The sequence below is a fragment of the Podarcis raffonei genome, chromosome 17 (assembly GCF_027172205.1).
Source record: "Podarcis raffonei isolate rPodRaf1 chromosome 17, rPodRaf1.pri, whole genome shotgun sequence".
Taxonomy (NCBI): Eukaryota; Metazoa; Chordata; class Lepidosauria; order Squamata; family Lacertidae; genus Podarcis; species Podarcis raffonei.
The window spans coordinates 21,798,064-21,820,092 of record NC_070618.1 but is presented as its reverse complement, the minus strand read 5'-3'; the positions used below and the strand labels follow the sequence as shown (position 1 = coordinate 21,820,092).

At 44.6% G+C, this 22,029-nt stretch overlaps 2 protein-coding genes across 3 annotated transcripts in view; one reads left to right on the top strand and one right to left on the bottom strand.

Moving 5' to 3' along the window:
* The window catches only part of PLGRKT (plasminogen receptor with a C-terminal lysine), a 231,538-nt gene that overhangs the window by 31,675 nt on the left and 177,834 nt on the right, over positions 1-22,029 (bottom strand). The gene's annotated exons all lie outside the window — the stretch shown is intronic.
* LOC128405376 (programmed cell death 1 ligand 2-like) lies at positions 1,860-16,331 on the top strand. Of its 2 annotated transcripts, XM_053371922.1 has the most exons (7): positions 1,860-2,074; positions 7,508-7,576; positions 8,606-8,962; positions 9,731-10,015; positions 10,332-10,475; positions 14,094-14,126; positions 15,965-16,331. In XM_053371922.1, the coding sequence occupies exons 2-7, from the start codon at positions 7,510-7,512 to the stop codon at positions 16,015-16,017; spliced, it is 939 nt and encodes a 312-aa protein (XP_053227897.1). In that variant the 5' UTR covers positions 1,860-2,074; positions 7,508-7,509; the 3' UTR covers positions 16,018-16,331. The 2 variants fall into 2 exon arrangements, with proteins under 2 accessions (XP_053227897.1, XP_053227898.1); XM_053371923.1 differs by lacking the exon at positions 14,094-14,126.

Sequence of the window (22,029 nt, the reverse complement as noted above, 5' to 3'; positions counted from 1 at the left end):
GAATCTGGGGAGGTCTTTGGGTGTACAACTTCTCCTTACAACAAAGGTGAATGCTGAATGCTCAGGCATTGTGAGAGGAACGTGTGATGCTGTGGTGTATCTGCTCTGCACAGGAGCCCTGTCGCTTGTGAAAAATCATTTGTGTCATGAAGATACATGTAACATAACAAGGTTTTCATTAACATGCTGGATGCCAGAATAAAGGTAAAAAAGGTAAAGGACACCTGGACAGTTAAGTCCAGTCAAAGGCGACTATGGGGTTGTGGCGCTCATCTCGCTTTCAGGCTGAGGGAGCTGGCGTTTGTCCACAGACAGCTTTCTGGGTCATGTGGCCAGCAGGACTAAACTGCTTCTGGCGCAACGGAACACCATGACGGAAGCCAGAGAGCATGGAAATGCCGTTTACCTTCCTGCCACAGGAAGTATTTATCTACTTTCACTGGCGTGCTTTCGAACTGCTAGGTTGCCAAAATATACTTGGTTAAAAGAGGGGACAACATTTCTTCTCAAAACATTTTTGAGCCCTTGAGAAATCTTTGGGGACTAAAATTATGAAAGCTGAATCATTAAGGATTTGGGCTTTTTGCAAATTTGCCACAGAGAATCCTTTGTGTCCCATTATATTTTCAAATATATGCATGCTACCATGAGACCTAGAACTTTGTTGTTGTTTTTTAAGGTGCAAGAGTCCAAATTTTCAGGACTTTGAAAATCTGTACTTCACAGTCCTTATTTTATGGTGTACGAAAAGATTGGTCATTTACGTATCAGTGCACTTCCTAATTTGGGTGTATAATGTGAAAAACTGGATTTATATCAGGAATGTTTGATTCATTATCAATATTTCTTGTCAGCTGCCTGGATTTCTTGTCAACCACTTAGAGGTTTTATTACAATCAAGCAGTATGTAAATTTTGTTAGAGAATAAAAAATACATACATTATTGGTGTTTTCTTCATAGATGGACAGAGACCTCAAAGTAGGATGATAACAGACATGTTACAGTGTGCTCATTACAACATGTTCATGAATCAGGATGTATTTTCTGGTGATATATTTATTATTTGGTCTGCATATTTGCATCATCATTTGCATTCAGACACTTGAAGAAGGAAGCTCTTGGCTCCATTTAAAAGAAGAAGAGGTCTACATACTCTTATCCAACTAAAACCAGTCCATTTGAGGCTGTTATTTCACCAACTCCTACAAACTATAGCACTCTGGGTTTCTTTTCCTCTTCCTCCTCCTCCTCCTCCTCCTCCTCCTCCTTCTTCTGTTTTCCCTACCCCCCCCCAAAAAAAACACACATTCAGCACTTGGTTTTGCAAAGAGTCTCTCTGGGCTTGTTGTGGTTTAGTCGTTTAGTCGTGTCCGACTCTTCGTGACTCCATGAACCAAAGCACTCCAAGCACTCCTGTCTTCCACTGCCTCTCGCAGTTTGGTCAGACTCATGTTGGTAGCTTCGAGAACACAGTCCAACCATCTCGTCCTCTGTCATCCCCTTCTCCTTGTGCCCTCCATCTTTCCCAACATCAGGGTCTTTTCCAGGGAGTCTTCTCTTCTCATGAGGTGGCCAAAGTACAGCATAATCAGAGAAGAAAGCACAAAGTTAAGCCATGATCTTTGTCATTCATCACCTAGGAGTGCATATTGGATATTCAGGGTGCTGAAGAGCTGTCAGCTTGCTGTTATTTTCAAACAAAGCAGTGCTCCTGCTGCAGAAAGATGTAGGTCAGATGTGTTGCCATGACCTTGTGCACAAGGAAGTACAGTATGCAGCTGCTTTGTTTTGCTTTTAGAATGCAGAACAACCGAATACAAAAGTAAAAGAGTGACAATAAAAGAGAAACCACAAGCACTTCATTTCCCGAAAGAAGGCTGGCATCTATCCAACCACTTTCTTCAGAAAAGCTAGTTGTCGGAGTTCAGCATTTTATTCATGAGAGAAGACTCTGGCAATGAAGCATGATACCTTGTTCCTCGCTGGCTGTCTCAAGGCACATACATCAAGGAGGCGCTCTTTTGCCTGGGAAAACAAATTTGACTGTGAAGGAGATCGGCCTTAAATCTTGAGGTGAATATAATTCTGATACAGAACATCAGTATTTCTAATATGCTCTAGAACAAATAATTTGTCTGGATTGTCAGGCAGCTCTCTTGGAAAACATGAGATGTGAAGGGAATTGGTGGAGATTAATCATTGCCAAATCTTTAAACAAGGAAATGAATGTGTGTGTGTGTGTAAATTTTTATGAGTTTACTGACATTATGCAGTGGGCAGAAGCTACATCAGAATCCACTGGTAGATCTCTAGGTGATTTGCAGTAGATCAGACCCCCAGTTGTCTAACAGCCTCCCCCCAATCTAAAATAGGGATGTGTGTCCATTATACCTTTAAAACACATTATTTCCCTCAAAGAATTATGGGCATTGTAGTTTGTTAAGGGATGGTTGGAATTTTAACTTTGTGAGGGGTAAAGTACAGTGCCCAGTATTCTAGGAGGGGGGATGTAGGGTTGCCATATATCCTCTTTTTCCAGGACATGTCCTCTTTTTCAGGAGTAACATTTCTGTCCTGGTGGATTTTTGGAATTTGCCAAAACGTCCTCATTTTTTTCTTTGGTACTAAAGGGAGCATGCGTGTGCTTGGGAATTGCCATTCTGGAAGTGTTAAATTGGACAAGAGCTGATTCAGACATGCATGTTTGGTTATTCTTTTACTTATTTTCAACAGTTTTCTCCTTCTTTCCCATAAAAGAAAAATAAATCAAGGTAGCAAACAACATGATAGGAAATTAAAACAATATCAAACAATCAAATGCCTACAATTAGGCTAAAACAACAATAAACTCGAAGTCATATGCTGGAGGGGGAACCTACCGTACTCATCAAAAGGAGTGCTGTGATGAGGCTGAAGTTCCTTTCTTGTCGTCAACATCAGAAAGCCCCCATCCCATGACTCACATACTGTGCTTAAGATGGAGGGAGAACAGGGCCTTAGAGAATTATCTTGATAATGAAGCTGAGAGCCAACATGACACACTGGTTAAAGCTTCTGGGCTGAGCCCATACATCCATAACAAGGATCCTGCAGGATCAAGCCATCTTTCTTCTTCTTTGGTGATCACTCGTAGCCGAGTAAAATAGTCATTCTATAAACACGGTTTTAAAAGTCAGTAAGTGATTGTGGAGGCCAATTCTGGACCCACACATCCTTCTACCGTGGGGACATAGGTTTCCGGGTGGGAGTTGATCACGTTGAGGGTTTGCCAAACGTGCCTTCCTCTTAGCATGCTTCTCCCTTTCGTCCTGAGTTTGAGTACGGTATCTTCAAAGTCCAAGGCACCTTTGGTAAAGGCTGTTCTCCAATTGGAGCGTTCGCAGGCCAGTGTTTCCCAGTTGTCAGTGTTTATACTACATTTTTTAAGATTTGCCTTGAGAGAGTCTTTAAACCTCTTTTGTTGACCACCAGCATTACGCTTTTCATTTTTAAGTTCAGAGTAGAGTAGTTCCTTTGGAATACGATAATCACGCATCCAAACAACATGACCATGTTGAAGAATCATTGCATCCAAACAACATGACCAGTCCAATGAAGTTGATGTTGAAGAATCATTTCTTCATGATGATCTTTGCTTCTTCCAGTACACTGGCATTATAGGGCTATCTAGGCAAGCATCTTCTCTCCCACATCCCTCTCCACCCCCCGGCCCAGGCCTCTTCTTTGCTCTTCAAAATATGGCAACCCTAGAATAATGTGTACTTACTTAGAATGTGCTTTGAAGTTAGTGTACACAGCCACAGCAGAACCCTAAGGACCAGGAGTAGACTGCGGTGGAAAGGACCTGCGGTTCTGCTACTGATCACAACTTTTTGCCCTGAGTTTGTGCCCAGGGCATCTTCATTAATTCCTAATGTATGTCTGCTCTTTCCCATTGGTAGACTCCAGGGTGGTAGTAAAAAAAACTCCCAACAAAGTCCAAAAAACCCCAACAAAGTCCAAAGTCTGCGCCTCCTTCCCAGTTTTTAGACTGTCCCATAACAATGTTCTTTATCCCATGACAGCTTTATTGTTGTCGTGTGTGTGTGTGTGTGTGTGTGTGTGTACTCACACACACACACAGAATACATTTTTAATTGGGGTTTTTTATTGTTGTTGACCATGTTGTCAGCATTGTTTATGGAACGGCAAGGTACAAAGGTGATAAATTAATAAGCTAGCTGTGCAGAACAACACATCCAGACCGCTGTCCATGTTAAATGTCCCACCTGGCCAGTTCAAGACTTGCTGCACACATCTGAAGCAGCATGGGCTGTGCGCATGGGAATCTGGTGCCTCACAGCAGCGGCTCAGAAAGGGTAGGGGAAGCAGTGGTCGTCTCCAAGCAGTAGTGGTCCGGTGCTGATGGGCAGGAGTGCCAATTTGGCCCTGTGATCGTGGATGCCCACAGCCATGGTTGCCATGTCGGGTGCATGGCCTTGGCACCAAAATTTGTGGGTGCCCGGCTCCTTCATGGGGGCACCTATGCTGATGCGGATAGGTCAGGGGAGTTGGTGGCAGCAAAGTCAGCAGAACTCTCTCCTTTCCTCCTCCTTTCTCCTTTTTACCCTTAAACTCAAAAGTGACAAGTAAGAGTAATGGGCAAAATGCTGAGTGAGATCTATACTGTTTTTGGGTTGTCCCCTCTGTTCCCTGTGGGGAATTTGCATGAAGCATAGGTTGGGCGATTCAAATCAGAGGTGAAGAGATGAAAAAATGAGTTTCCAATCTTACTTGGCCTGCTCTCTCTCTCTTTATCATTCATGGCAGCATATTTGAGTCAAGGAATGTGCGCTTCTCAGCATGTGCAGAAGCTGCATCTGGAGAAGATATGGGGCAGGCTCATGATATAATTAAGGGATGCGGGTGGCGCTGTGGGTTAAACCACAGAGCCTAGGACTTGCCGATCAGAAGGTCAGCGGTTCGAATCCCCGTGACGGGGTGATCTCCTGTTGTTCAGTCCCTGCTCCTGCCAACCTAGCAGTTTGAAAGCACGTCAAAGTGCAAGTAGATAAATAGGTACCGCTCCGGCGGGAAGGTAAACGGCGTTTCCGTGCGCTGCTCTGGTTTGCCAGAAGCGGCTTAGTCATGCTGGCCACATGACCCGGAAGCTGTACGTCGGCTCCCTCGGCCAGTAAAGTGAGATGAGCGCCGCAACCCCAGAGTCGGCTGCGACTGGACCTAATGGTCAGGGGTCCCTTTACCCTTTATCATGCTAACTATTGAAAATGAGCATAGCTCAGTCCTGCATTTCCTTGCTTTTCAGCGCAAGGTAGCCTGATCAGGATGTACTCTGAAGATCCTACCTCAGATGGCAAATATCGGGTGTAGCATTAAGGTGGAAAATGTAAAATAGATCTCATCCTTTGACCCCGAATATTGGTGCGCCTTGCAGTGGTGGTGAGGATTCAGCCTCCAAATTGGTTTCCTTGCATCTACCCTGTCGAGACCACACCACTGTTGTTGGTTCTTGGCTCAAAACCAATATAAAAATGCATTTTAAAATGTATATTTTGAGAGAGAAAGGTTCCCCCCCCAAAAAAAGACCGTATTTTCCCGTGTATTAAACAATGGGTTTTTTTGCTAAAAAAAATAGTCAAAAATTGGGAGTCGTCTTATACACGGATGGTGAATGCACAAGGGTTCGGATTCTGGCTCTTGAAATACGGCAACCCTAACTATTTTAAAATGTTGATTTCTTAATTTGGGGTTCCAAAAAATTAGGGGTCATCTTATACATGGGAAGAGTGTCTTGTATATGGAAAAATACGATATATAGAAAGTTAAGCTTACAGTACAGTAATACCTCAGCAAACATCCATTCTAGTGAATGTCCGCGGCAAACTCAGAAGTACTAGAACGGGTTACTTCCGGTTTTGCTGCTCACGCATGCACAGAAGCGCTACATCACGCTTTGCACATGCGCAGAAGCTTAAACCACTCCATGCGCAGACGTGGCGCTTTGCCCTGCATTCTTTTCGGCTAGCGGCTGGGGCTCCAGAATGGATCCCGACCGCAAAACGAGGTACGACTGTACATATTTAAGTGTGATTTTTGTGAGAGAGAGATCACACACACACAAACAAACAAACATATGCTGATTAATGTGGCTATGGGATGAGACAGACTTACGACTAAAGACATATGCAAGTGATATGGATGAAAAATAGGCTGATTCATCCATTCCTGGTTGTCACACGCTATACTAGCTGGCATCTCCAGTTGTAATGCAGCTGGATCAGTTCCTGTTGGTTAGAACATTTCTTCTTGGAAGGCTGCATGAAGCATACAAACCGATGCCGTCTTGGAGTTAGCCAGGTATGTGTTCATGGAGCTTGGGGGGGGGGGTAGCGAGAGTCTAGCAACTTTGGCACCTTATTACTTAAATTGCAAATTTTATGAAACAATGACTTCTTCTCTTTCCATGGTTCATTTTACCTGTCATGCATCCCTGCATATTTTATTATAACCATTCAAATCAGCTTTTACATCCATCAAAAATTATTTGCTCTGTTGAATTTATCTCAATGCTGCCAGTATTTTCAGCTGTATACAGTTATTTTCCATATATTCAATAAATGTTTTCCACTCTTCTTTATATGTATGTTCTTCTTGCTCTCTTATTCTATATGCTAAATCTGCAAGTTGTGCATATTCTGTCAATTTAAGCTGCCAATCTTTAGTTTGGACCTCACTCACTTTCCATTTTGGGGCTAACAAAATATGGGCCGCAGTTGTTGCATACATAAATAATTTTCTCTGACACTTAGGAATTTCAGTCTGGGTTATCCCCAACTAAAAGGACTCTGTTTTGGGGAGCAAAGTAATTTTAAACATTTTTTTTCAATTCATTATAAATCATTTCCCTTTTTACATGTCTACCACATGAGAAAAAAACATTTCCCCTGTTTCTTTACACTTCCAACACATCAATCTTAGCCAACCTACTCGGAATTAAGTACCATCTATTAATCATGTTCAGGTAATTCTCTTTCAATGAATAACATGCAGTAAATTTCAGGTCACTTTTCCAGAGTTTCTCCTAGAGGTTGAGCTCTATATTGCGTCCTATATCTATTGCCCAGTGTGCCATTGAAGCTTTAACCAGCTCATCTTTTGTTTCCCATTCTAGTAGAAAGTTATACATTTTAGACAAAAGTTTATCCATATTTTGTAAAAGTTCTTTTTCAAATTGTGAGCCATGTGTATTGTGTTTCTTACCCACCCGGAACGGGTTACAGCAAAGCAATGAGGCAATTTAAATTCAGATAAAACTAATACTTAATACATCATCGAAAGTACAGTTTAGAACAGAGAATAAGGTCAGGTTCAAAACATGTATCTCAGCTGTCGAATTCTCTTCTTTTAGGGGTATATTACTGAATCATAAAAACATGCATTCTTTGGCAGAGCAGTTGTTTATATGCCACAATGTAGGATGTTTATCATGTCAACATTGCCTTTCAGATATGTCTAGGCAAATGTCCAAACTGCTGCCAGTTGTGCTACTGGAAATCCAGCTTCATATGATTGCAGGTGAGAGCTTTCATTTGGGCAAGTTTACAATGAAATCCTCAAAGAGTTGTACATTTCCCTTTGGATTTGAAGTCTAAGAGCTTCAGAGCTATCTGGAAGGGTTGGGTGGGTCACCCGTTCCTGAATGCCAGGGTCAGAAAAAGTCTACCATTAATGAATATTCAGCCACTGTGGATGGTGGATTGCAATTCTTGGCTGCTGGGCACTTTGCTTGCACCTTTGCAGTCTGCAGGAAATATTCCTGAGCCCTGAGATGCTCTTACTAAGGTCTCCATAAGTTTGGTGTCCCAAATGGGTTGTCCCTTTGGTATGTAACAGCGATGGAATGTGTCCTCATGGGGCCCAGGACATGCACGTGAGCCCAGCCTCGCAGAGTGGTTCAGGGAAGGTGGTGTGAGAAGGACCCCTGGGCTAGACAATCGTCCAACCAGGAATGCCAATGTGAATTATATTTTTGGAGGGCCCACTTGAGCCCTGCCCTGCAAAATCGATCACATGGCATGGCATGTCACACATCTGTTGAATGACAATACCCATCATCTTTTTGGGAGGAGGGCAGGCGAAAGGTTGGCTCCTATGCATTCAACAAAGAAAGAAGATGTCTACAATCTTCTCCCATCTCTCTATAAGCATCCTGAATGTGTTAAATGCATAGTTACTGAATATGCATGAAATTGGTCTTATGGGAGTTTGAAGTTTGATCCTGGTTGTGTGAAAATACTTTCTTTACTCAAATACTTTCTTTAAAAATGGCAGCAAATCATGGCATGTTTTTACAGAAACTCATTTAAAGGGCCCAATTCTTCATTTCCTTTTCACTGTAGTGTGGTGACATTGGCATGGAAAGGGGCTACCCTACTTGATTCCTCCATGTAGAAAGCAGTCATGTCAGTAAGTTGTGAACAAGAAGAAGACATACCAACCAGAAATCCACACACTGTTGATATCAGACTTACTGGACTTCTTCTGTTCCGCATAAATCCTGGTGCTTGCATGATAAGATACTCATGCTTTGTTTCAACCTCTCAGCTTTATTCACAGTCAAAGTTCTTCAGCCACGTTACACTGCGGAGTACGGGGGTGATGTGATTATGGGATGTCGCTTTCCAGTCCATTCCCCATTAAATTTGATGGGACTAAGTGTCTCGTGGCAAAGAAAGCTGTCACTGGGGGATAAAGAAGTCTACAAGCTCAACAATGGCCAAGAAGACCTCACCCATCAGGATTCTGATTATCATGGGAGAGCGTCATTGTTACGTGAGGAGTTAGACAAAGGACTTTCTTTGCTGTCTATCACCAACATAAAGCTCACAGATGCAGGAGATTACATCTGTGTTGTTAAATACGAGGGAGCAGACTACAAGTACATTACTTTGGAAGTTGAAGGTTGGTAGCTGCAGAACTTACAATATATATATGGTAATACTGTATTATTGCACCCAAGCAGTGAGAATCTAAGAGAATGATTTGCAGCCTTAGTTTCCTCTGGAGGCAAGAATGCTGAACACACTCTGTCATTTTAATCCTTTGTTTCTTAACAAAGGAACTGATTAACACTTTCCACAGCTTTGAACTCACAGAAAAGGGCTCCTATGTGTATACAGCTGTATGCAATGGTGGTTGTTCCACTAGATCTACATCTTTCCTGTCTTTTAAAAAAAGTTAATTATACTTCTTTCCTATCTTTAAAAAAAAAAGTTAATTATTTGCAGTTATTTCTGTGAGAATTTGGAGAAGAAAAAAGAGTGGCTTCTGCATGTGCTGCAACTTTCAACATGTGTGTGTTATTGGAATTGCAGCGTTAGTACTGTATGCGTCTCTAGGTTTGAGAGAAGTATGCAGAGTTTGCATTCCTGTTTCCCGTCAGGAAAACTAACCCCCTGCTAACCTCCTGGCCCAGGCAGGATAAGCAAAGTAGAAAGCCTTGGCTTCTTGCTATGCCTGAACTAAATCTCCTGGTTTGTTTCTTCCAACGTATTTTAAAGATGTGCACATTAAATGCAAAATGTATGCAATGTCCCTTCTTGCTTAGTTCAAAGCATGGGTCTTCTATTATGCCATGATTGCATAAATCAACCAAAAGGAAGAGAAACGGGGAAAGTGCCACCAAAATACTGCAAAGCGCTCTGTGATACTGTCCTCCAATTCTTGCAGCACCCTACAAAAGAATCAATCTACAGGAAAGAAGAGAGGAAGAAGACTTGATCTTAGCTTGCCATTCAGAAGGGTACCCACTGGCTGAAGTTTCTTGGCACTATGAGAGCAATCTGAATGCCAGCATACATGCAAACACTACATATGAAATGACAAGGGATGGACTTTTCAACATAACCAGCATCCTGAGAGTCAAACCAAGCACGCCTGGAAACTACAGCTGTGCATTCTGGAATCAGGAACTGAATCAGGAGACATCAGCCCACAAATCAGTGGTTTTGCAAGGTAAAAACTTGTGTGGTTTCACATTAATCTGTAGCACGCCCCTACAATCAGCTGGTCCCAAGGGTGAGTTAAATACCAATATGCACTATCACCAAGATGTACCAAGGGATGCTCTTGGTAGCATCACAGCACCTGGTGATTTTTGTAGCGTTAGCTCACTGTCCGTACAAGAAACAGCTTCAATTGCAGGGAGAATTATGAAAATGGATTTTTTTAAAAAATCCTAATTAATTATATCCTGCTTCTTTGATCAAACTGGGCAATGTATCAGATTGTGTTCGGGATAATATACATATTTTAATTTTCTTGTTTACAGATAAAACACCTCCAGCACATAACAGGGGGAAATCTCCCCTCTCATTCATCCTACCAATTTGTCTGCTGGCATTATTTTTACTAATAGCAATTGCCATTAAAGTCCAAAGGAGCAAGTCAAGCACAAAGCTGAGTACCCGAAAAGGTGAGAGACTATGGCAAGACTCGGGCTCTTGGGGTTATTTCTGTATGTGTGGGTTTTGCTATATATTTATAATCTACTGGAAGCCGCTTTGGAGATATCTCAATCAAAAGGTGGAGTATAAATCATCAAAGCTAATGAACAATTAACTTTGGTCATACAGACACTGAAATTAAATGTGTCTAGTCTGTTTATGAATTAGGGGAGCACCACCCAATTTGGGGGTTGTCTACACTTCCACTTGTCCCTTTGCCTAGAAAGTATAGGTCCAAGTGATTTTGCCTTTGCCTCGCAGATTTCCCTGGGAAAACCCGCTCTTTACTGCTGAATCGGAACAAACAGCATTCCGTGGAAAACCCTATTGCTATTGGTTCCATATTCAGCAGCAAAGAGCTGGTTTCTCTGGCGGGAAGCAGGAGGACACACAGAAGTGTGGGCCAGCCCTTGTTTGCTTCTGGTTGTTAGAGTTGTACAACGAAACTCCCAGATCTGGACTCTTGTGCAGAAATGAATTTTATTTACCACAAGAAATAAGTTTTAAAGCTTTACTGCAGGGGTGGGGTGGGGGAGTCCTAAATATTTAAACGTTGCAAAACAACTCCAAAAAAAAAAAAATACATTGCAAAACCTAGCAATGGCTCAGCTCCATAGAGTTTTTATCCCTCTGGTCCCAGAGAGAACTTAATCAAAATGCATCTGTCTCCTTTCTCTGCCTGTTGACATCTCTCTGTGTCTGTGTCTCTCTGTGTTGCAAGCAGACACATTTGCATGTAAAGACTCAGAAGTCAGATCTGAGTCATGGTGCAGTCCCAGGACTGCCTACAATACCCAGCAGAAAAACACCAGGGCAAGAGGCAAGGTGGTGGCAAGGCTGGTAGTGTAAAGAGACTAGCGGAGACCATCAGGTGTTCCCACTGGGGCACTTGTATTGTGTCGTCCTCCATTCTCCCTTTCTACCTAAGCAGCAGCAATGGGATTGACTAGAGCAGGGCTCGGCAAAGTTTTTGTGACTTGGGCCGGTTCACAGTCCCGCAGACGTGCCGGGGGGCCGGGAGTGCGCATGCACTCATGCGCAAATGCTGTTTCCGGCACTCCTTCTGGCATGGGGGTGTGCTGGCCAGCTTCGCGGAAGGCGGTCCCTGCTCTGCTGCGCACTGGTTTAGCACATAGCTGTCAACTTACAGATTTGAAAATAAGGGACCAGCAGCCTCGAAAATAAGGGACCAGCAGCCTCGAAAATAAGGGAGCAGCAGCCAAAATAAGGGATTTTGCTTAGCTTACGAGTTCCATCAGCCCTTCCCCCCCCCCGAGAGGGAGGGAGAGAGACTCTCGCGTACATCGCCCGCGAGCCCGGCATGAGGTGGTTGCGGTGCCACGGCGGTCGCTAAAGTGCCGCCCTTCTGCATCCCTCCCCATCCCCATCTCTTCCTCCTCCCTCAGGCCGCCTCCTCAGCCGCTCCCGCCGCTGCCGCTTCCGGCTTCCCCTGGCAGCGTGGCAGACATCTCGCAGGAGAGGAGCTGCCTGCCCACCCACCGCCACCCGTCTCCTCATGTCGTGCCCCTGAGGGGGAAAAGGGAGAGATGGAGATGCGGCAGCTCATGTGCGCGCTCTCTTGAGGCGGAGGACCTAGAGCCGCTGCTTCCCTCGTGAGCCGGGCGAGCATGAAAGCCAGGAAATTTAAGGGACATCATCTGTCTGGGACAGCAGCAAGACACAGCGATGGGATACGGGAGTTTCCCGCCAAATAAGGGACAGTTGACAGCTATGGTTTAGCGTGGCACACGGGAGCCGACTGAGTGGGTGGGGGGGTCCCCAAGCGGACAGCGGGGGTCCATGGGCTGGTTAGACAACCCCCATGGGCCGCTTATGGCCCATGGGCCTTAGGTTGCTACCCCTGGACTAGAGGTTGGGTCAGTGTTTCTTTCCAGCAGGCCACCAGCTCAGTGCCGGATTTACGTATAAGCTAAACAAGCTACAGCTTAGGGCTCCACTCTCTTGGGGGCCCCAAAAAAATTTAAAGGGGGGGAAAACTGGATGTGCATTTCCAAAATATAAGATAAAAAACAAATAAAATAAAACCTACATACAGCAACAGTGTTTTCTGTTGTATAGGCTCCTATGATGTAAGTCATGGGCCCCGCCTGCTAGACCACTCCCTAAAATATCACTGGTTTGCTCATTTCTATATACAGGGTGCCTACATTCTGCATGGACTGGTTGCATGGCAACATGCGCAAATGGCTTTAGATACCTATGAGGTCCATAAATTACCATATAGCATATATTCAACACAAAAAACAGCAACAATTTGTTGTTGACAAAGGACAGCTGGATATATAAAGGGCCCCATTACCTTCAGTAGCTTAGGGCCTCATCAAACCTTAATCTTGCCCTGCACCAACTACTGCATTCTAACCCTCGCTAGCCAATGGATCTGTTGGTAAGGGTTGCCCAAGAAGAAATAAACAAAGCAACTTGATAATGGCTATTTCCAGACTCTTGGCTTTCAATGGAACTTCTTAGCCACAGCTGGTTTTAGGATCTCCTCCTCCTCCTCCCCTGCCTTCTCCTTCTGTGCAATAGTACTTGGAGTGTTAATAAAACCGAAAGTGTTTTGGGGCATTTCCAGATTTCTCTAGGAATAGATAACAGGAAATATCTAAGAACAGCTACTTCCTATTGTGGGGATTTACAGCTTCACTGATGTTTTAGCACGATGATAGATTTGCTAGCGTATGGTTACAAGACGTCCCCATTTCCCGGGGACAGTCCCCGGATTTAAAAATTTGTCCCCGGACAAAATCCGTCCCCAGAAATGTCCCCAGATTTCACTTAAGGTCCCCTGATTTATATTTTAAGTGTTGTAGATTTATTAGTAGGGAATGAATGTTGCGTGGTTGGTTCAACGGCATAAGACACATCATATGGAGACTTCCAGCGAGGCAAAATGGCAGGTGCCATGGCAATGAGCAGCTCCTGAAGGCAACCAGAGCCAACTGCGCTATCAGGCTGGCTCTGGGCTGCTGAGGCTGTTGCTGCCGCCGCCACTGCTGAGGGGGAACCGGGGACACCCAGCGCATCAAATGGGGGAACCGCTGACCCCCCCATGACCCAAATCGAGCCTTGAGCAAGAGCACCTGGCCGACTGCCCAGCGACGATCCAGGGCCAAGAAAACCCTGGAGGCAAAGCAGGGAGAAGGAGGAGAGGAGAAGGAGAAGGATGAGAGAGAAAGGGAAAAGAGAATAAAGAGGGGAGCCCTGACCTTGCAGCGCCATTGCCGCTGAGGAGGAGAGGTAGGAGAGCACTGGGAGGGCAAGGACACGTGGCTGAGCCCAGGTCCGACCCGAGCCTACTCCATGGCGGCTAGTGCTCCAAGAGAGAAGCCCAGAGGAAGGCCACGCAACAGAGGAGACCACAGAAGAGAACATATTACTTCTTAAAAAAAACAAAAAACCCTTTTCCAAAAAAAAAGTGTCCCCAAATTCTTTGAAAAAAATCTGGTAACCTTAGCTAGTGTTGCTTGCAAAATGCCAAGCTCAGAAGCTCTCTTTGTATAATCTTGCATGTTTCTAGGTAAACACCTACCAACATTTTGTTCGCTTTTCATATTTCTTCCCAGGAAAACGAAGACTATTCCGACAGTTTTTAAAGAGTATGTAATTTTGATATAATTCTCTGGTACATTTTAAAAAAAATAAAATTTAAAAACCACACCTGCAGCTTTAAGCAAATCTCCAGTGAACTTTACGGCTAAGCGGAGATTTGAATCTCACTCAAACCAGTCATAATCCAGTATGCTTCCACTGCACCACACTGAATCTTACTGGAAGGAAAAGGTCTGTGTTAGTTTGTGTGTTGTGCACCTGTATGTGCTTATTTGTAAATAACTGTGGAGCTCCAAGTTTGGGTTTCAAATTGGATTTGGGTCCACGAATTAGGCGATGCCCATATGTATCCTACCTACGGTTTCTCCTCACACATGGAGCATGAATGTGCATAAGGTAAAATGAAACTCAAGCTGTGTACATGTGGATTTGTGTGCTATTTCTCCCTTTTGGAGGCAGAATGATTACACAAATCATATGAAACCCACATCTCATGTTACAAGCTCTCTCCACACCTTCATGTTGTATATCCTACCAGCACCAAAAGATGTTTGGTTGCGGAGGGCGGGAATGTAAGATAGGACATTTTTTTGTTGCAGAACCCAAGTTGTGTAATTTATTCCCTCAGGAGGTGAGAGTAGCTCCATCCCTGATGGTGTTGAGCCAGGCTAATGTTCTTATTCCACATGGCTTCTAATGGTTGTTAAAATAAGATGGAAGGTTTTCAACTCTGCTCCTTTTCCATTCGAGTTTTAATTTTTATTTCACCACTTTGTGGTTGTTGTTGTTGTTTTAAAAAAATGTGAACCACTTTGAGAGGCAAAAAAGTTGTATAAATAAAAGAAGGGGTCTTTTCTGGTAAGTGTGTGAATTGGCCCTAGTTATTCTTATGAACTGAAGTGCTTGACTGAGAAATGCCTTCCCACAATCTCAATTGTCCACTCAGAGGTGAATTTGCCTCCTAAATTGGCCGTAGGATAGGCCAGATTGGTATCACCATCTGGCCCATCCTAATGCTGTTTAGCTGCTTCTCTGTTTATAAAAGTATTTGCATACTGGCCAGTTCATACAACAACAACAACAACAACAACAACAACAACAACAACAACAACAACATTTATTATTTATACCCCGCCCATCTGGCCAGCCACTCTGGGATGCTTCCAGCAGAGTATTAAAATACAATGATTCAACAAATATTAAAAGCTTCCCTAAACAGGGCTGACTTCAGATGTCTTCTAAATGTCTGGTAGTTTTTTATTTCCTTGACATCTGGTGGGAGGGCGTTCCACAGGGCAGGCGCCACTACCAAGAAGGCCCTCTGCCTGGTTCCCTGTAACTTCACTTCTCGCAGTGAGGGAACCGCCAGAAGGCCCTCGGCTGGACCTCAGTGTATAGCAAAGTGTTGCATAATATATCCATGGTGATGTTATTGCTTCTGAAATCTATGGCATTGTTTCCATCCAAACTATCAATCTGTTCAGTTCACTCACCTTCTCAAGGGAGAAAGGAAAGGCATAGTAGATTTACTTCAAGGACTGAAAGTGTGTGTTCAAATCGGTGATTAAGTTTGTGAAAAGGAATCGTAATTCTCATCTCTCTTCACTATTTAAGCTTCTCTCAGAACAATTCCCCATCCCCGCTATTTCCTGTGTCAAACCTGAAAACTACAGATGTGACCAGAAATTACTCACGGTCCATCAATCTGAGAAACTGGGGGTTCTCCCTGTGTCAGTTTCTGAATTATGAAGTGTCATATGTACGAAACACAAAGATGGAAACCTTGAATTTGGGGGACTCTGGAACATCTGGTTAAAGAAAAGGAGACAAAGGCTTTTCCCGTTTATCACTTGTCTAAAGTTCTTTGTCTTTCTGCTATTCCAAGGAGATTTGGATCTTCAAACCAAGGATCTTACTGAGGTGACTGTTACAGACTGAAGAGATAAAATGAAGATGGGAAACTGTTATTCTGAGCTGCCTGCAATTTTGCACTTTCCACTTAATTCCGCTTTTAGAAATGTATGAGGAAGCAATGGTGCTTCAGAGGTAAATAGAGCTGACACTTCTGGTTTTTGTCAGCGCTGCAGCATGTGAATTGCTGATCGTCTTTGTGCACTTCAGCACTGTCTTTTTAAAAACTGCAGAAAATTGTGTTGCTGGTCAGCACTTCAAGGGGTTATCTGAGTACATCACACACATTCTGTGACTTTGTGTACCATTTCTCTGAATCTCCCTGCCCTTAATTTCCTCGAAATGTACGGTACATCAATTTATGCATTAAACGTCCATTGTTATAATAGCTGAGTTAACTTCTCTTTTCCTCGAAGGGAAGAGCAAAGCAACTGCATGGGGGCACTTAAGATTCAACCATGTCTCATCTTATCAAACCGAGATTGTGACCATCCAAATGCAGCCAATGCAACTTGCAGCTGAAAAACATGATGAGTGGAGTCACATGATGCATTATTATTTTTTGCTGGACTGAACAGATGGGGGGAGACTAACAGTGCAATCTTGTACAGTCAAACCTCAGGTTACAGACGCTTCAGGTTGCGTTTTTTCAGGTTACGGACCACCGAAACCCTGGTAGTACCAGGGTTACTTCTGGGTTTTGGCAGTCGCACATGTGCAGAAGTGCTGAATCGCAACCCACGTGTGTGCAGACGCAGTGCTGCGGGTTGCGAACGTTGCGGGTTGTGAGCATGCATCCCGCACGGATCACGTTTGCAACCTGAGCATCCACTGTACATGTTTACTCAGAAGTAAGAGAAGACTCCCTGGAAAAGACCCTGATGTTGGGAAAGATGGAGGGCACAAGGAGAAGGGGACGACAGAGGACGAGATGGTTGGACAGTGTTCTCGAAGCTACCAGCATGAGTTCGACCAGACTGCGGGAGGCAGTGAAAGACAGGAGGACCTGGCGTGCTCTGGTCCATGGGGTCACGAAGAGTGGGACACGACTAAACAACAACAAAAAAGAGCCACTGGATTGTATTCAACGTAGCACTAGGTTCTGATAGTACAAGGATTTCTGCTTATGCAGAACTCCTCCACCCTGCTCCCACTAGACCTCCTCAAATTGGTTTGAGGGGTTTCCAGTCCCCCGCCCCCAGCAGATTTTGGGAGGGCACACAGAGTATGCATGGGGAAGAGAGGAAGTCCCATTGTGCTGGAGGGAATCATTGTGCTAACAGTTGGCAGAATATTGCCTATTGTGTACAGGACTGGAGCCTAAGGCTGGGCGATATCTGGTTTTCAACATTGTTATATATCACCAGCTAAGCATTGTGATATACCAATATATCAGGTGTCTGAAATAAGGTTTTTCCTTGTATCGTGATTTTTGCCGGCGCCTTCTCTTGTGATTCGCTGACCCCCTGCATGATTCAGGAGAGAGCTGAGCTAGCAGAGTTAACAGGGGCTGCAGGAATCGAGAGAAGCATTGGCTGGCTTCACAGTTTTCCCCACATTGTGATTTTTGCACAGTAGATACACACACACCACGATTCGCGATATATCGACCAAACTTATGAAACTGTTATCACGACTTCAAACCAGTTTTGGATGATATATCACCCAACTCTTAACACACATCATGATTCGCCATATATTGGCGAGGACAAAAATTACGAAACAGGTATCACAATATGGACTTCAAACCAGTTTGGATGATATATCGCCCATCCTAAGACCTTATCCTTCACGAACTGTCTAATTCTCTTTTAAAGCCATCCAAGTTGGTAGCTATCATTACATCTCGTGGGAACAAATTCTAAGAGCCAAATCATATGTCTCAAGTCCTGGTGAACCCAATGAACCTTTTAGGCTCATGACCCTCCCTGGCACTTTGTCAGAGGCCAAATTCTTTGCCTCCTCGGATTAATATCCAAGGGAGGAAAAGAATTCCTTGTTTTCCCTTCCTCCCCTTCTCGTCAGTTTCTGGCCTGCAGCAATGATGCTGAACAGCAGCAGCAGCATATAGGGAGGTGAGGAAAGAGAGCTGAAGTTCTTCTCCACCAACTCCCTCTCTGTTCCAGCTGTTCATACTTGTGTGCCAACTCTCTAGGCTTCTGTTTCATCGGAGGCATTTCTGAATCTGTCATTTCTGCCTGAGCATGTGGATACAACTGTCCAACCCAAGTTTCTTATGCGCTTTCTGCTTCATCTAATCTCGCACAAGCGGACACTTCGAAGCACCTGTGGGAAGCATTTTATGGCTTGGGACAGCACAGATGAAAGACAACAATAGCAGGAGAGGATTTTGAAAGCACACCAGGTTAAGGAATCCTAGTTTTCACCGGGCTGCACAACTTAAGGGTTGGGGCTCAGGTGACAGGATTTGTAAAAATGTTACATGGAAGAAGAAAAAATACGAGAGAGAGAGAGAGACATTGCACACACTTTTGTAAATCAAGAAAATCTTTAATATAAATAAATAAATAAATAAATAATCCTTACCGATTAATAATAATAATAATAATACCCCAGCCACTCTGGGCGGCTCCCAACAGAACACTAAAAACAGAATAAAACTTCAAACATTAAAAAGTTCCCTAAACAGGGCTGCCTTCAGATGTCTTCTAAAAGTCAGATAGTTGCTTATTTCCTTGACATCTGATGGGAGGGTGTTCCACAGTGCGGGTGCCACTACTGAGAAGGCCCTCTGCCTGGTTCCCTGTAACCTCGCTTCTTGCAGGGAGGGAACCACCAGAAGGCCCTCAGCGCTGGACCTCAGAGTCTGGGCTGTATGATGGGGGTGGAGACACTCCTTCAGGTATACTTGGCTGAGGTTGTTTGGAAACTTCAAAGGTCAGCTTTTATGAGCAGCTGCACAATGATCTGATGGCATCTTTTTCCAGCTATGAGAAGCGTATTTTTGACAAGCAATGACTTCCCTATTGTCTGTTCTCTGTACCTTTATTCAAAAGCCCAGGGGTTTTCCAAAAGGAACACCATGAACAACAAACTTAGTGACTCTAGCAATAATGCGCAACACAAAAATTAACCAAGGGTCTTTTTCAAAGGAACCACAGCCATCTGCTTAGCTTACACAATTATAAGGGCAATGAGGAACAGTAAACATTATGTATAGGGATTGGTTCCAGGCAGTCACACTTCCCTAATGTCAGGCTGTGTCTAACACGGATGTGCAATTACTCCTAAGGAGAGCGTTCCTAAGGAGAGCGTCATATATCCACGTATATGTTTGAAGATACACTCAAGGGTCAATCCAAATACCTGGCCAGCAGCAAGAGGACTTGTTAGTCTCCACCACTTCTAGGTTGGTGCAGCAGAGAGGGCCTGGATCAGGCCCTTTGCCATCATGTGGCAGTAGCAAGGACAGCATGGCAGGTAGCAGATGCTGCGTCAGTCCAGTCCAGCCCAGCCCAGCCCCCTCCTCTGAAACCCCTCATTTTGGGGTTGTTCTGTTGGTGCTACCAGTAAGAATGGCACTGGCAGTAGCTTCCTCCTGCCTTTTGGAAAGGCAAAATGGGATGCTCTTCGTTAGCAGAGGCCAGCAAGATGGTCACTTCCCCCTCATCCAAACTCCTCCAGCATGGCTCTGCCAGCTTTAAAAGCATATTTATGAATGATTTAGTGTAGATAAGTGTAGATAAGTGTCAAGACCACCCTAAGCATTCGAAACACGTAAGAACCATTCCCCTCCACCCGAGTGCTTCCGTAACACATCCCTGTGCAGTTGTCCCAACCAGCAAACTATGTTGACTGTTGAAGTGGCAGCTACATTGCTGCTATCTTCTTCTTCTTTGATGATCACACATAGCTGAGTAAGATTGTCTTTCATGAACACGGTCTTAACAGTGAGTCCATAAGTGACTGTGGAGGCCAATTCTGGATCCACATGTCCTTCTACAGTGGGGACATAGGTTTCCAGGTGGGAGTTGATCACGGTGAGGGTTTGCCAAACATGCCTTCCTCTTAGCACGCTTCTCCCTTTTGTCCTGAGTTTGAGCATCTTCACAGCACATGACACCTACTGCTATCTGTACACAAAGTCTCCTTCACAGGTATTGTGCATCAATGTTCTCAACTCCCTCCCCCCAGTTCATGTTTCCCAGTGCAATTTCACTAGAAAAAGAGGTGCTGGAACTCACCATGAACACCTCCCTCGTTCTCTTAGAATGGCAATGGCGTCCACTTGATAAATGCCAGAATTGAGTTCTATATAGTTAAAGCTATGGCTTTCCCAGTAGTGATGTATGGAAGTGAGAGCTGGACCATGAAGAAGGCTGATCGCCAAAGAATTGATGCTTTTGAATTCTGGTGCTGGAGGAGACTCTTGAGAGTCCCATGGACTGCAAGAAGATCAAACCTATCCATTCTTAAGGAAATCAGCCCTGAGTGCTCACTGGACAGACAGATCATGAAGCTGAGGCTCCAATACTTTGGCCACCTCATGAGAAGAGAAGACTCCCTGGAAAAGACCCTGATGTTGGGAAAGATTGAGGGCACAAGAAAAAGGGGATGACAGAGGACGAGATGGTTGGATATTGTTCTTGAAGCTACCAGAATGAGTTTGACCAAACTGCAGGAGGCAGTGGAAGACAGAAGTGCCTGGCGTGCTCTGGTCCATGGGGTCACGGAGAGTCAGACACAGCTAAATGACTTAACAACAACAACAAGAATTGAGTTCCGGTGAGTTCTGGCTGAAAAAAAAATCTCTGGTGTTTCTACACCCCATTGCAGGCATGTGTGCATGTATTTATTTACTTGTATGTACAAAATTGTACTTTAAAAAATAAATAAATGAGATATACATTTTCCAGTCTACCAGACTCATGTGTATGTCCTGCCTGACCTCTCCAGTAGGTCCACTGTCTCTGAGTTCTGGAAGCCTGAGGTTCATAGACTCACTTAAACCAATGGACGTCAGTTAGACATGCCAATTAATTTTGCCGAGTCTACTCTGAGTAGTAGCATTGCTACAACCATTTATCCCCTTTTTTTAACGAAAAGTCCCTTTCTGCTTTAAAAGGGAACTATGTCAAAAGCCTAGTTCTTGGAGAAAGTGAACAATCATTTTGGAAGGGAAAAAACCCAAACCCTAGACCAACATATTGGGTTAAGGAACTAGATCCACCAGCGGAAGAATTTCTCCTTATGCAACAGAACTTCACCCCCTCCCCTCCGCCTGCCCCCTAAATCTGTTAGAGGGGTTCCAACACCCCAGACCAAATTGCGGTGGCTCAACGCATGCACAGGGAAGGAGACCTGGGAAGCCCCTTTGTAAGCCTTGATCTCACAGGAAAGTTTAGTTAAATATTGCTGCTATAAATATTGCTAGCCTCCAATCTGGACTTGCGTCACCCTTCATTACTTAATCAAAACCCTGGATTCCTTGTAAGAAGTAGCAGACATCTTACTAGGAAATTTCTTAGCATCAGGGAAGCTTCAGCATTTGGGACTTTTCAGTTTGGAGAAAATGTGAGTGATGGCCTGGCATAATCAGATAGGAAAAGTCCTGTCCCCCCACCCCCCGGCAGGAGGGCCTGCCAGGGCAATGGCCCCAAGCACATATTTTAAGGGGACACTGTGCATTTGGCTCCACAGGCCATCCTGCCAGCCCTGCTCTGCTTTGCAAGGCTGAGATCTGACTGGAATGATTCGCCGGGTGAAATCACTCAGATCAGATCCCAGCCTCACAAAGTGGCACAGGGCCAGCAGGGCAGTGTAAGGAGGACGTAACAGCCATGTGCCCTTTGATCCCAGCCTCACCCTTGCTTTGTGCAGCTGGGATCGAAGGCTGCGTGGCTGTTGTGTCCTCCTCACCCTGCCTGTGGGCGTCAGGGGGATTTGCCCGCCAAGGGCTGCCTTGGCTGGCCGGGGCCGCCCCCCCCCTGCGCAGTTGGGCAAGTGGCACAGCGTGGCCCCACTTGGCTCCAGGGGGTGCCCCGGTAGTGTCGGTGGCAAGGGCTGGTCTGGTGCGGT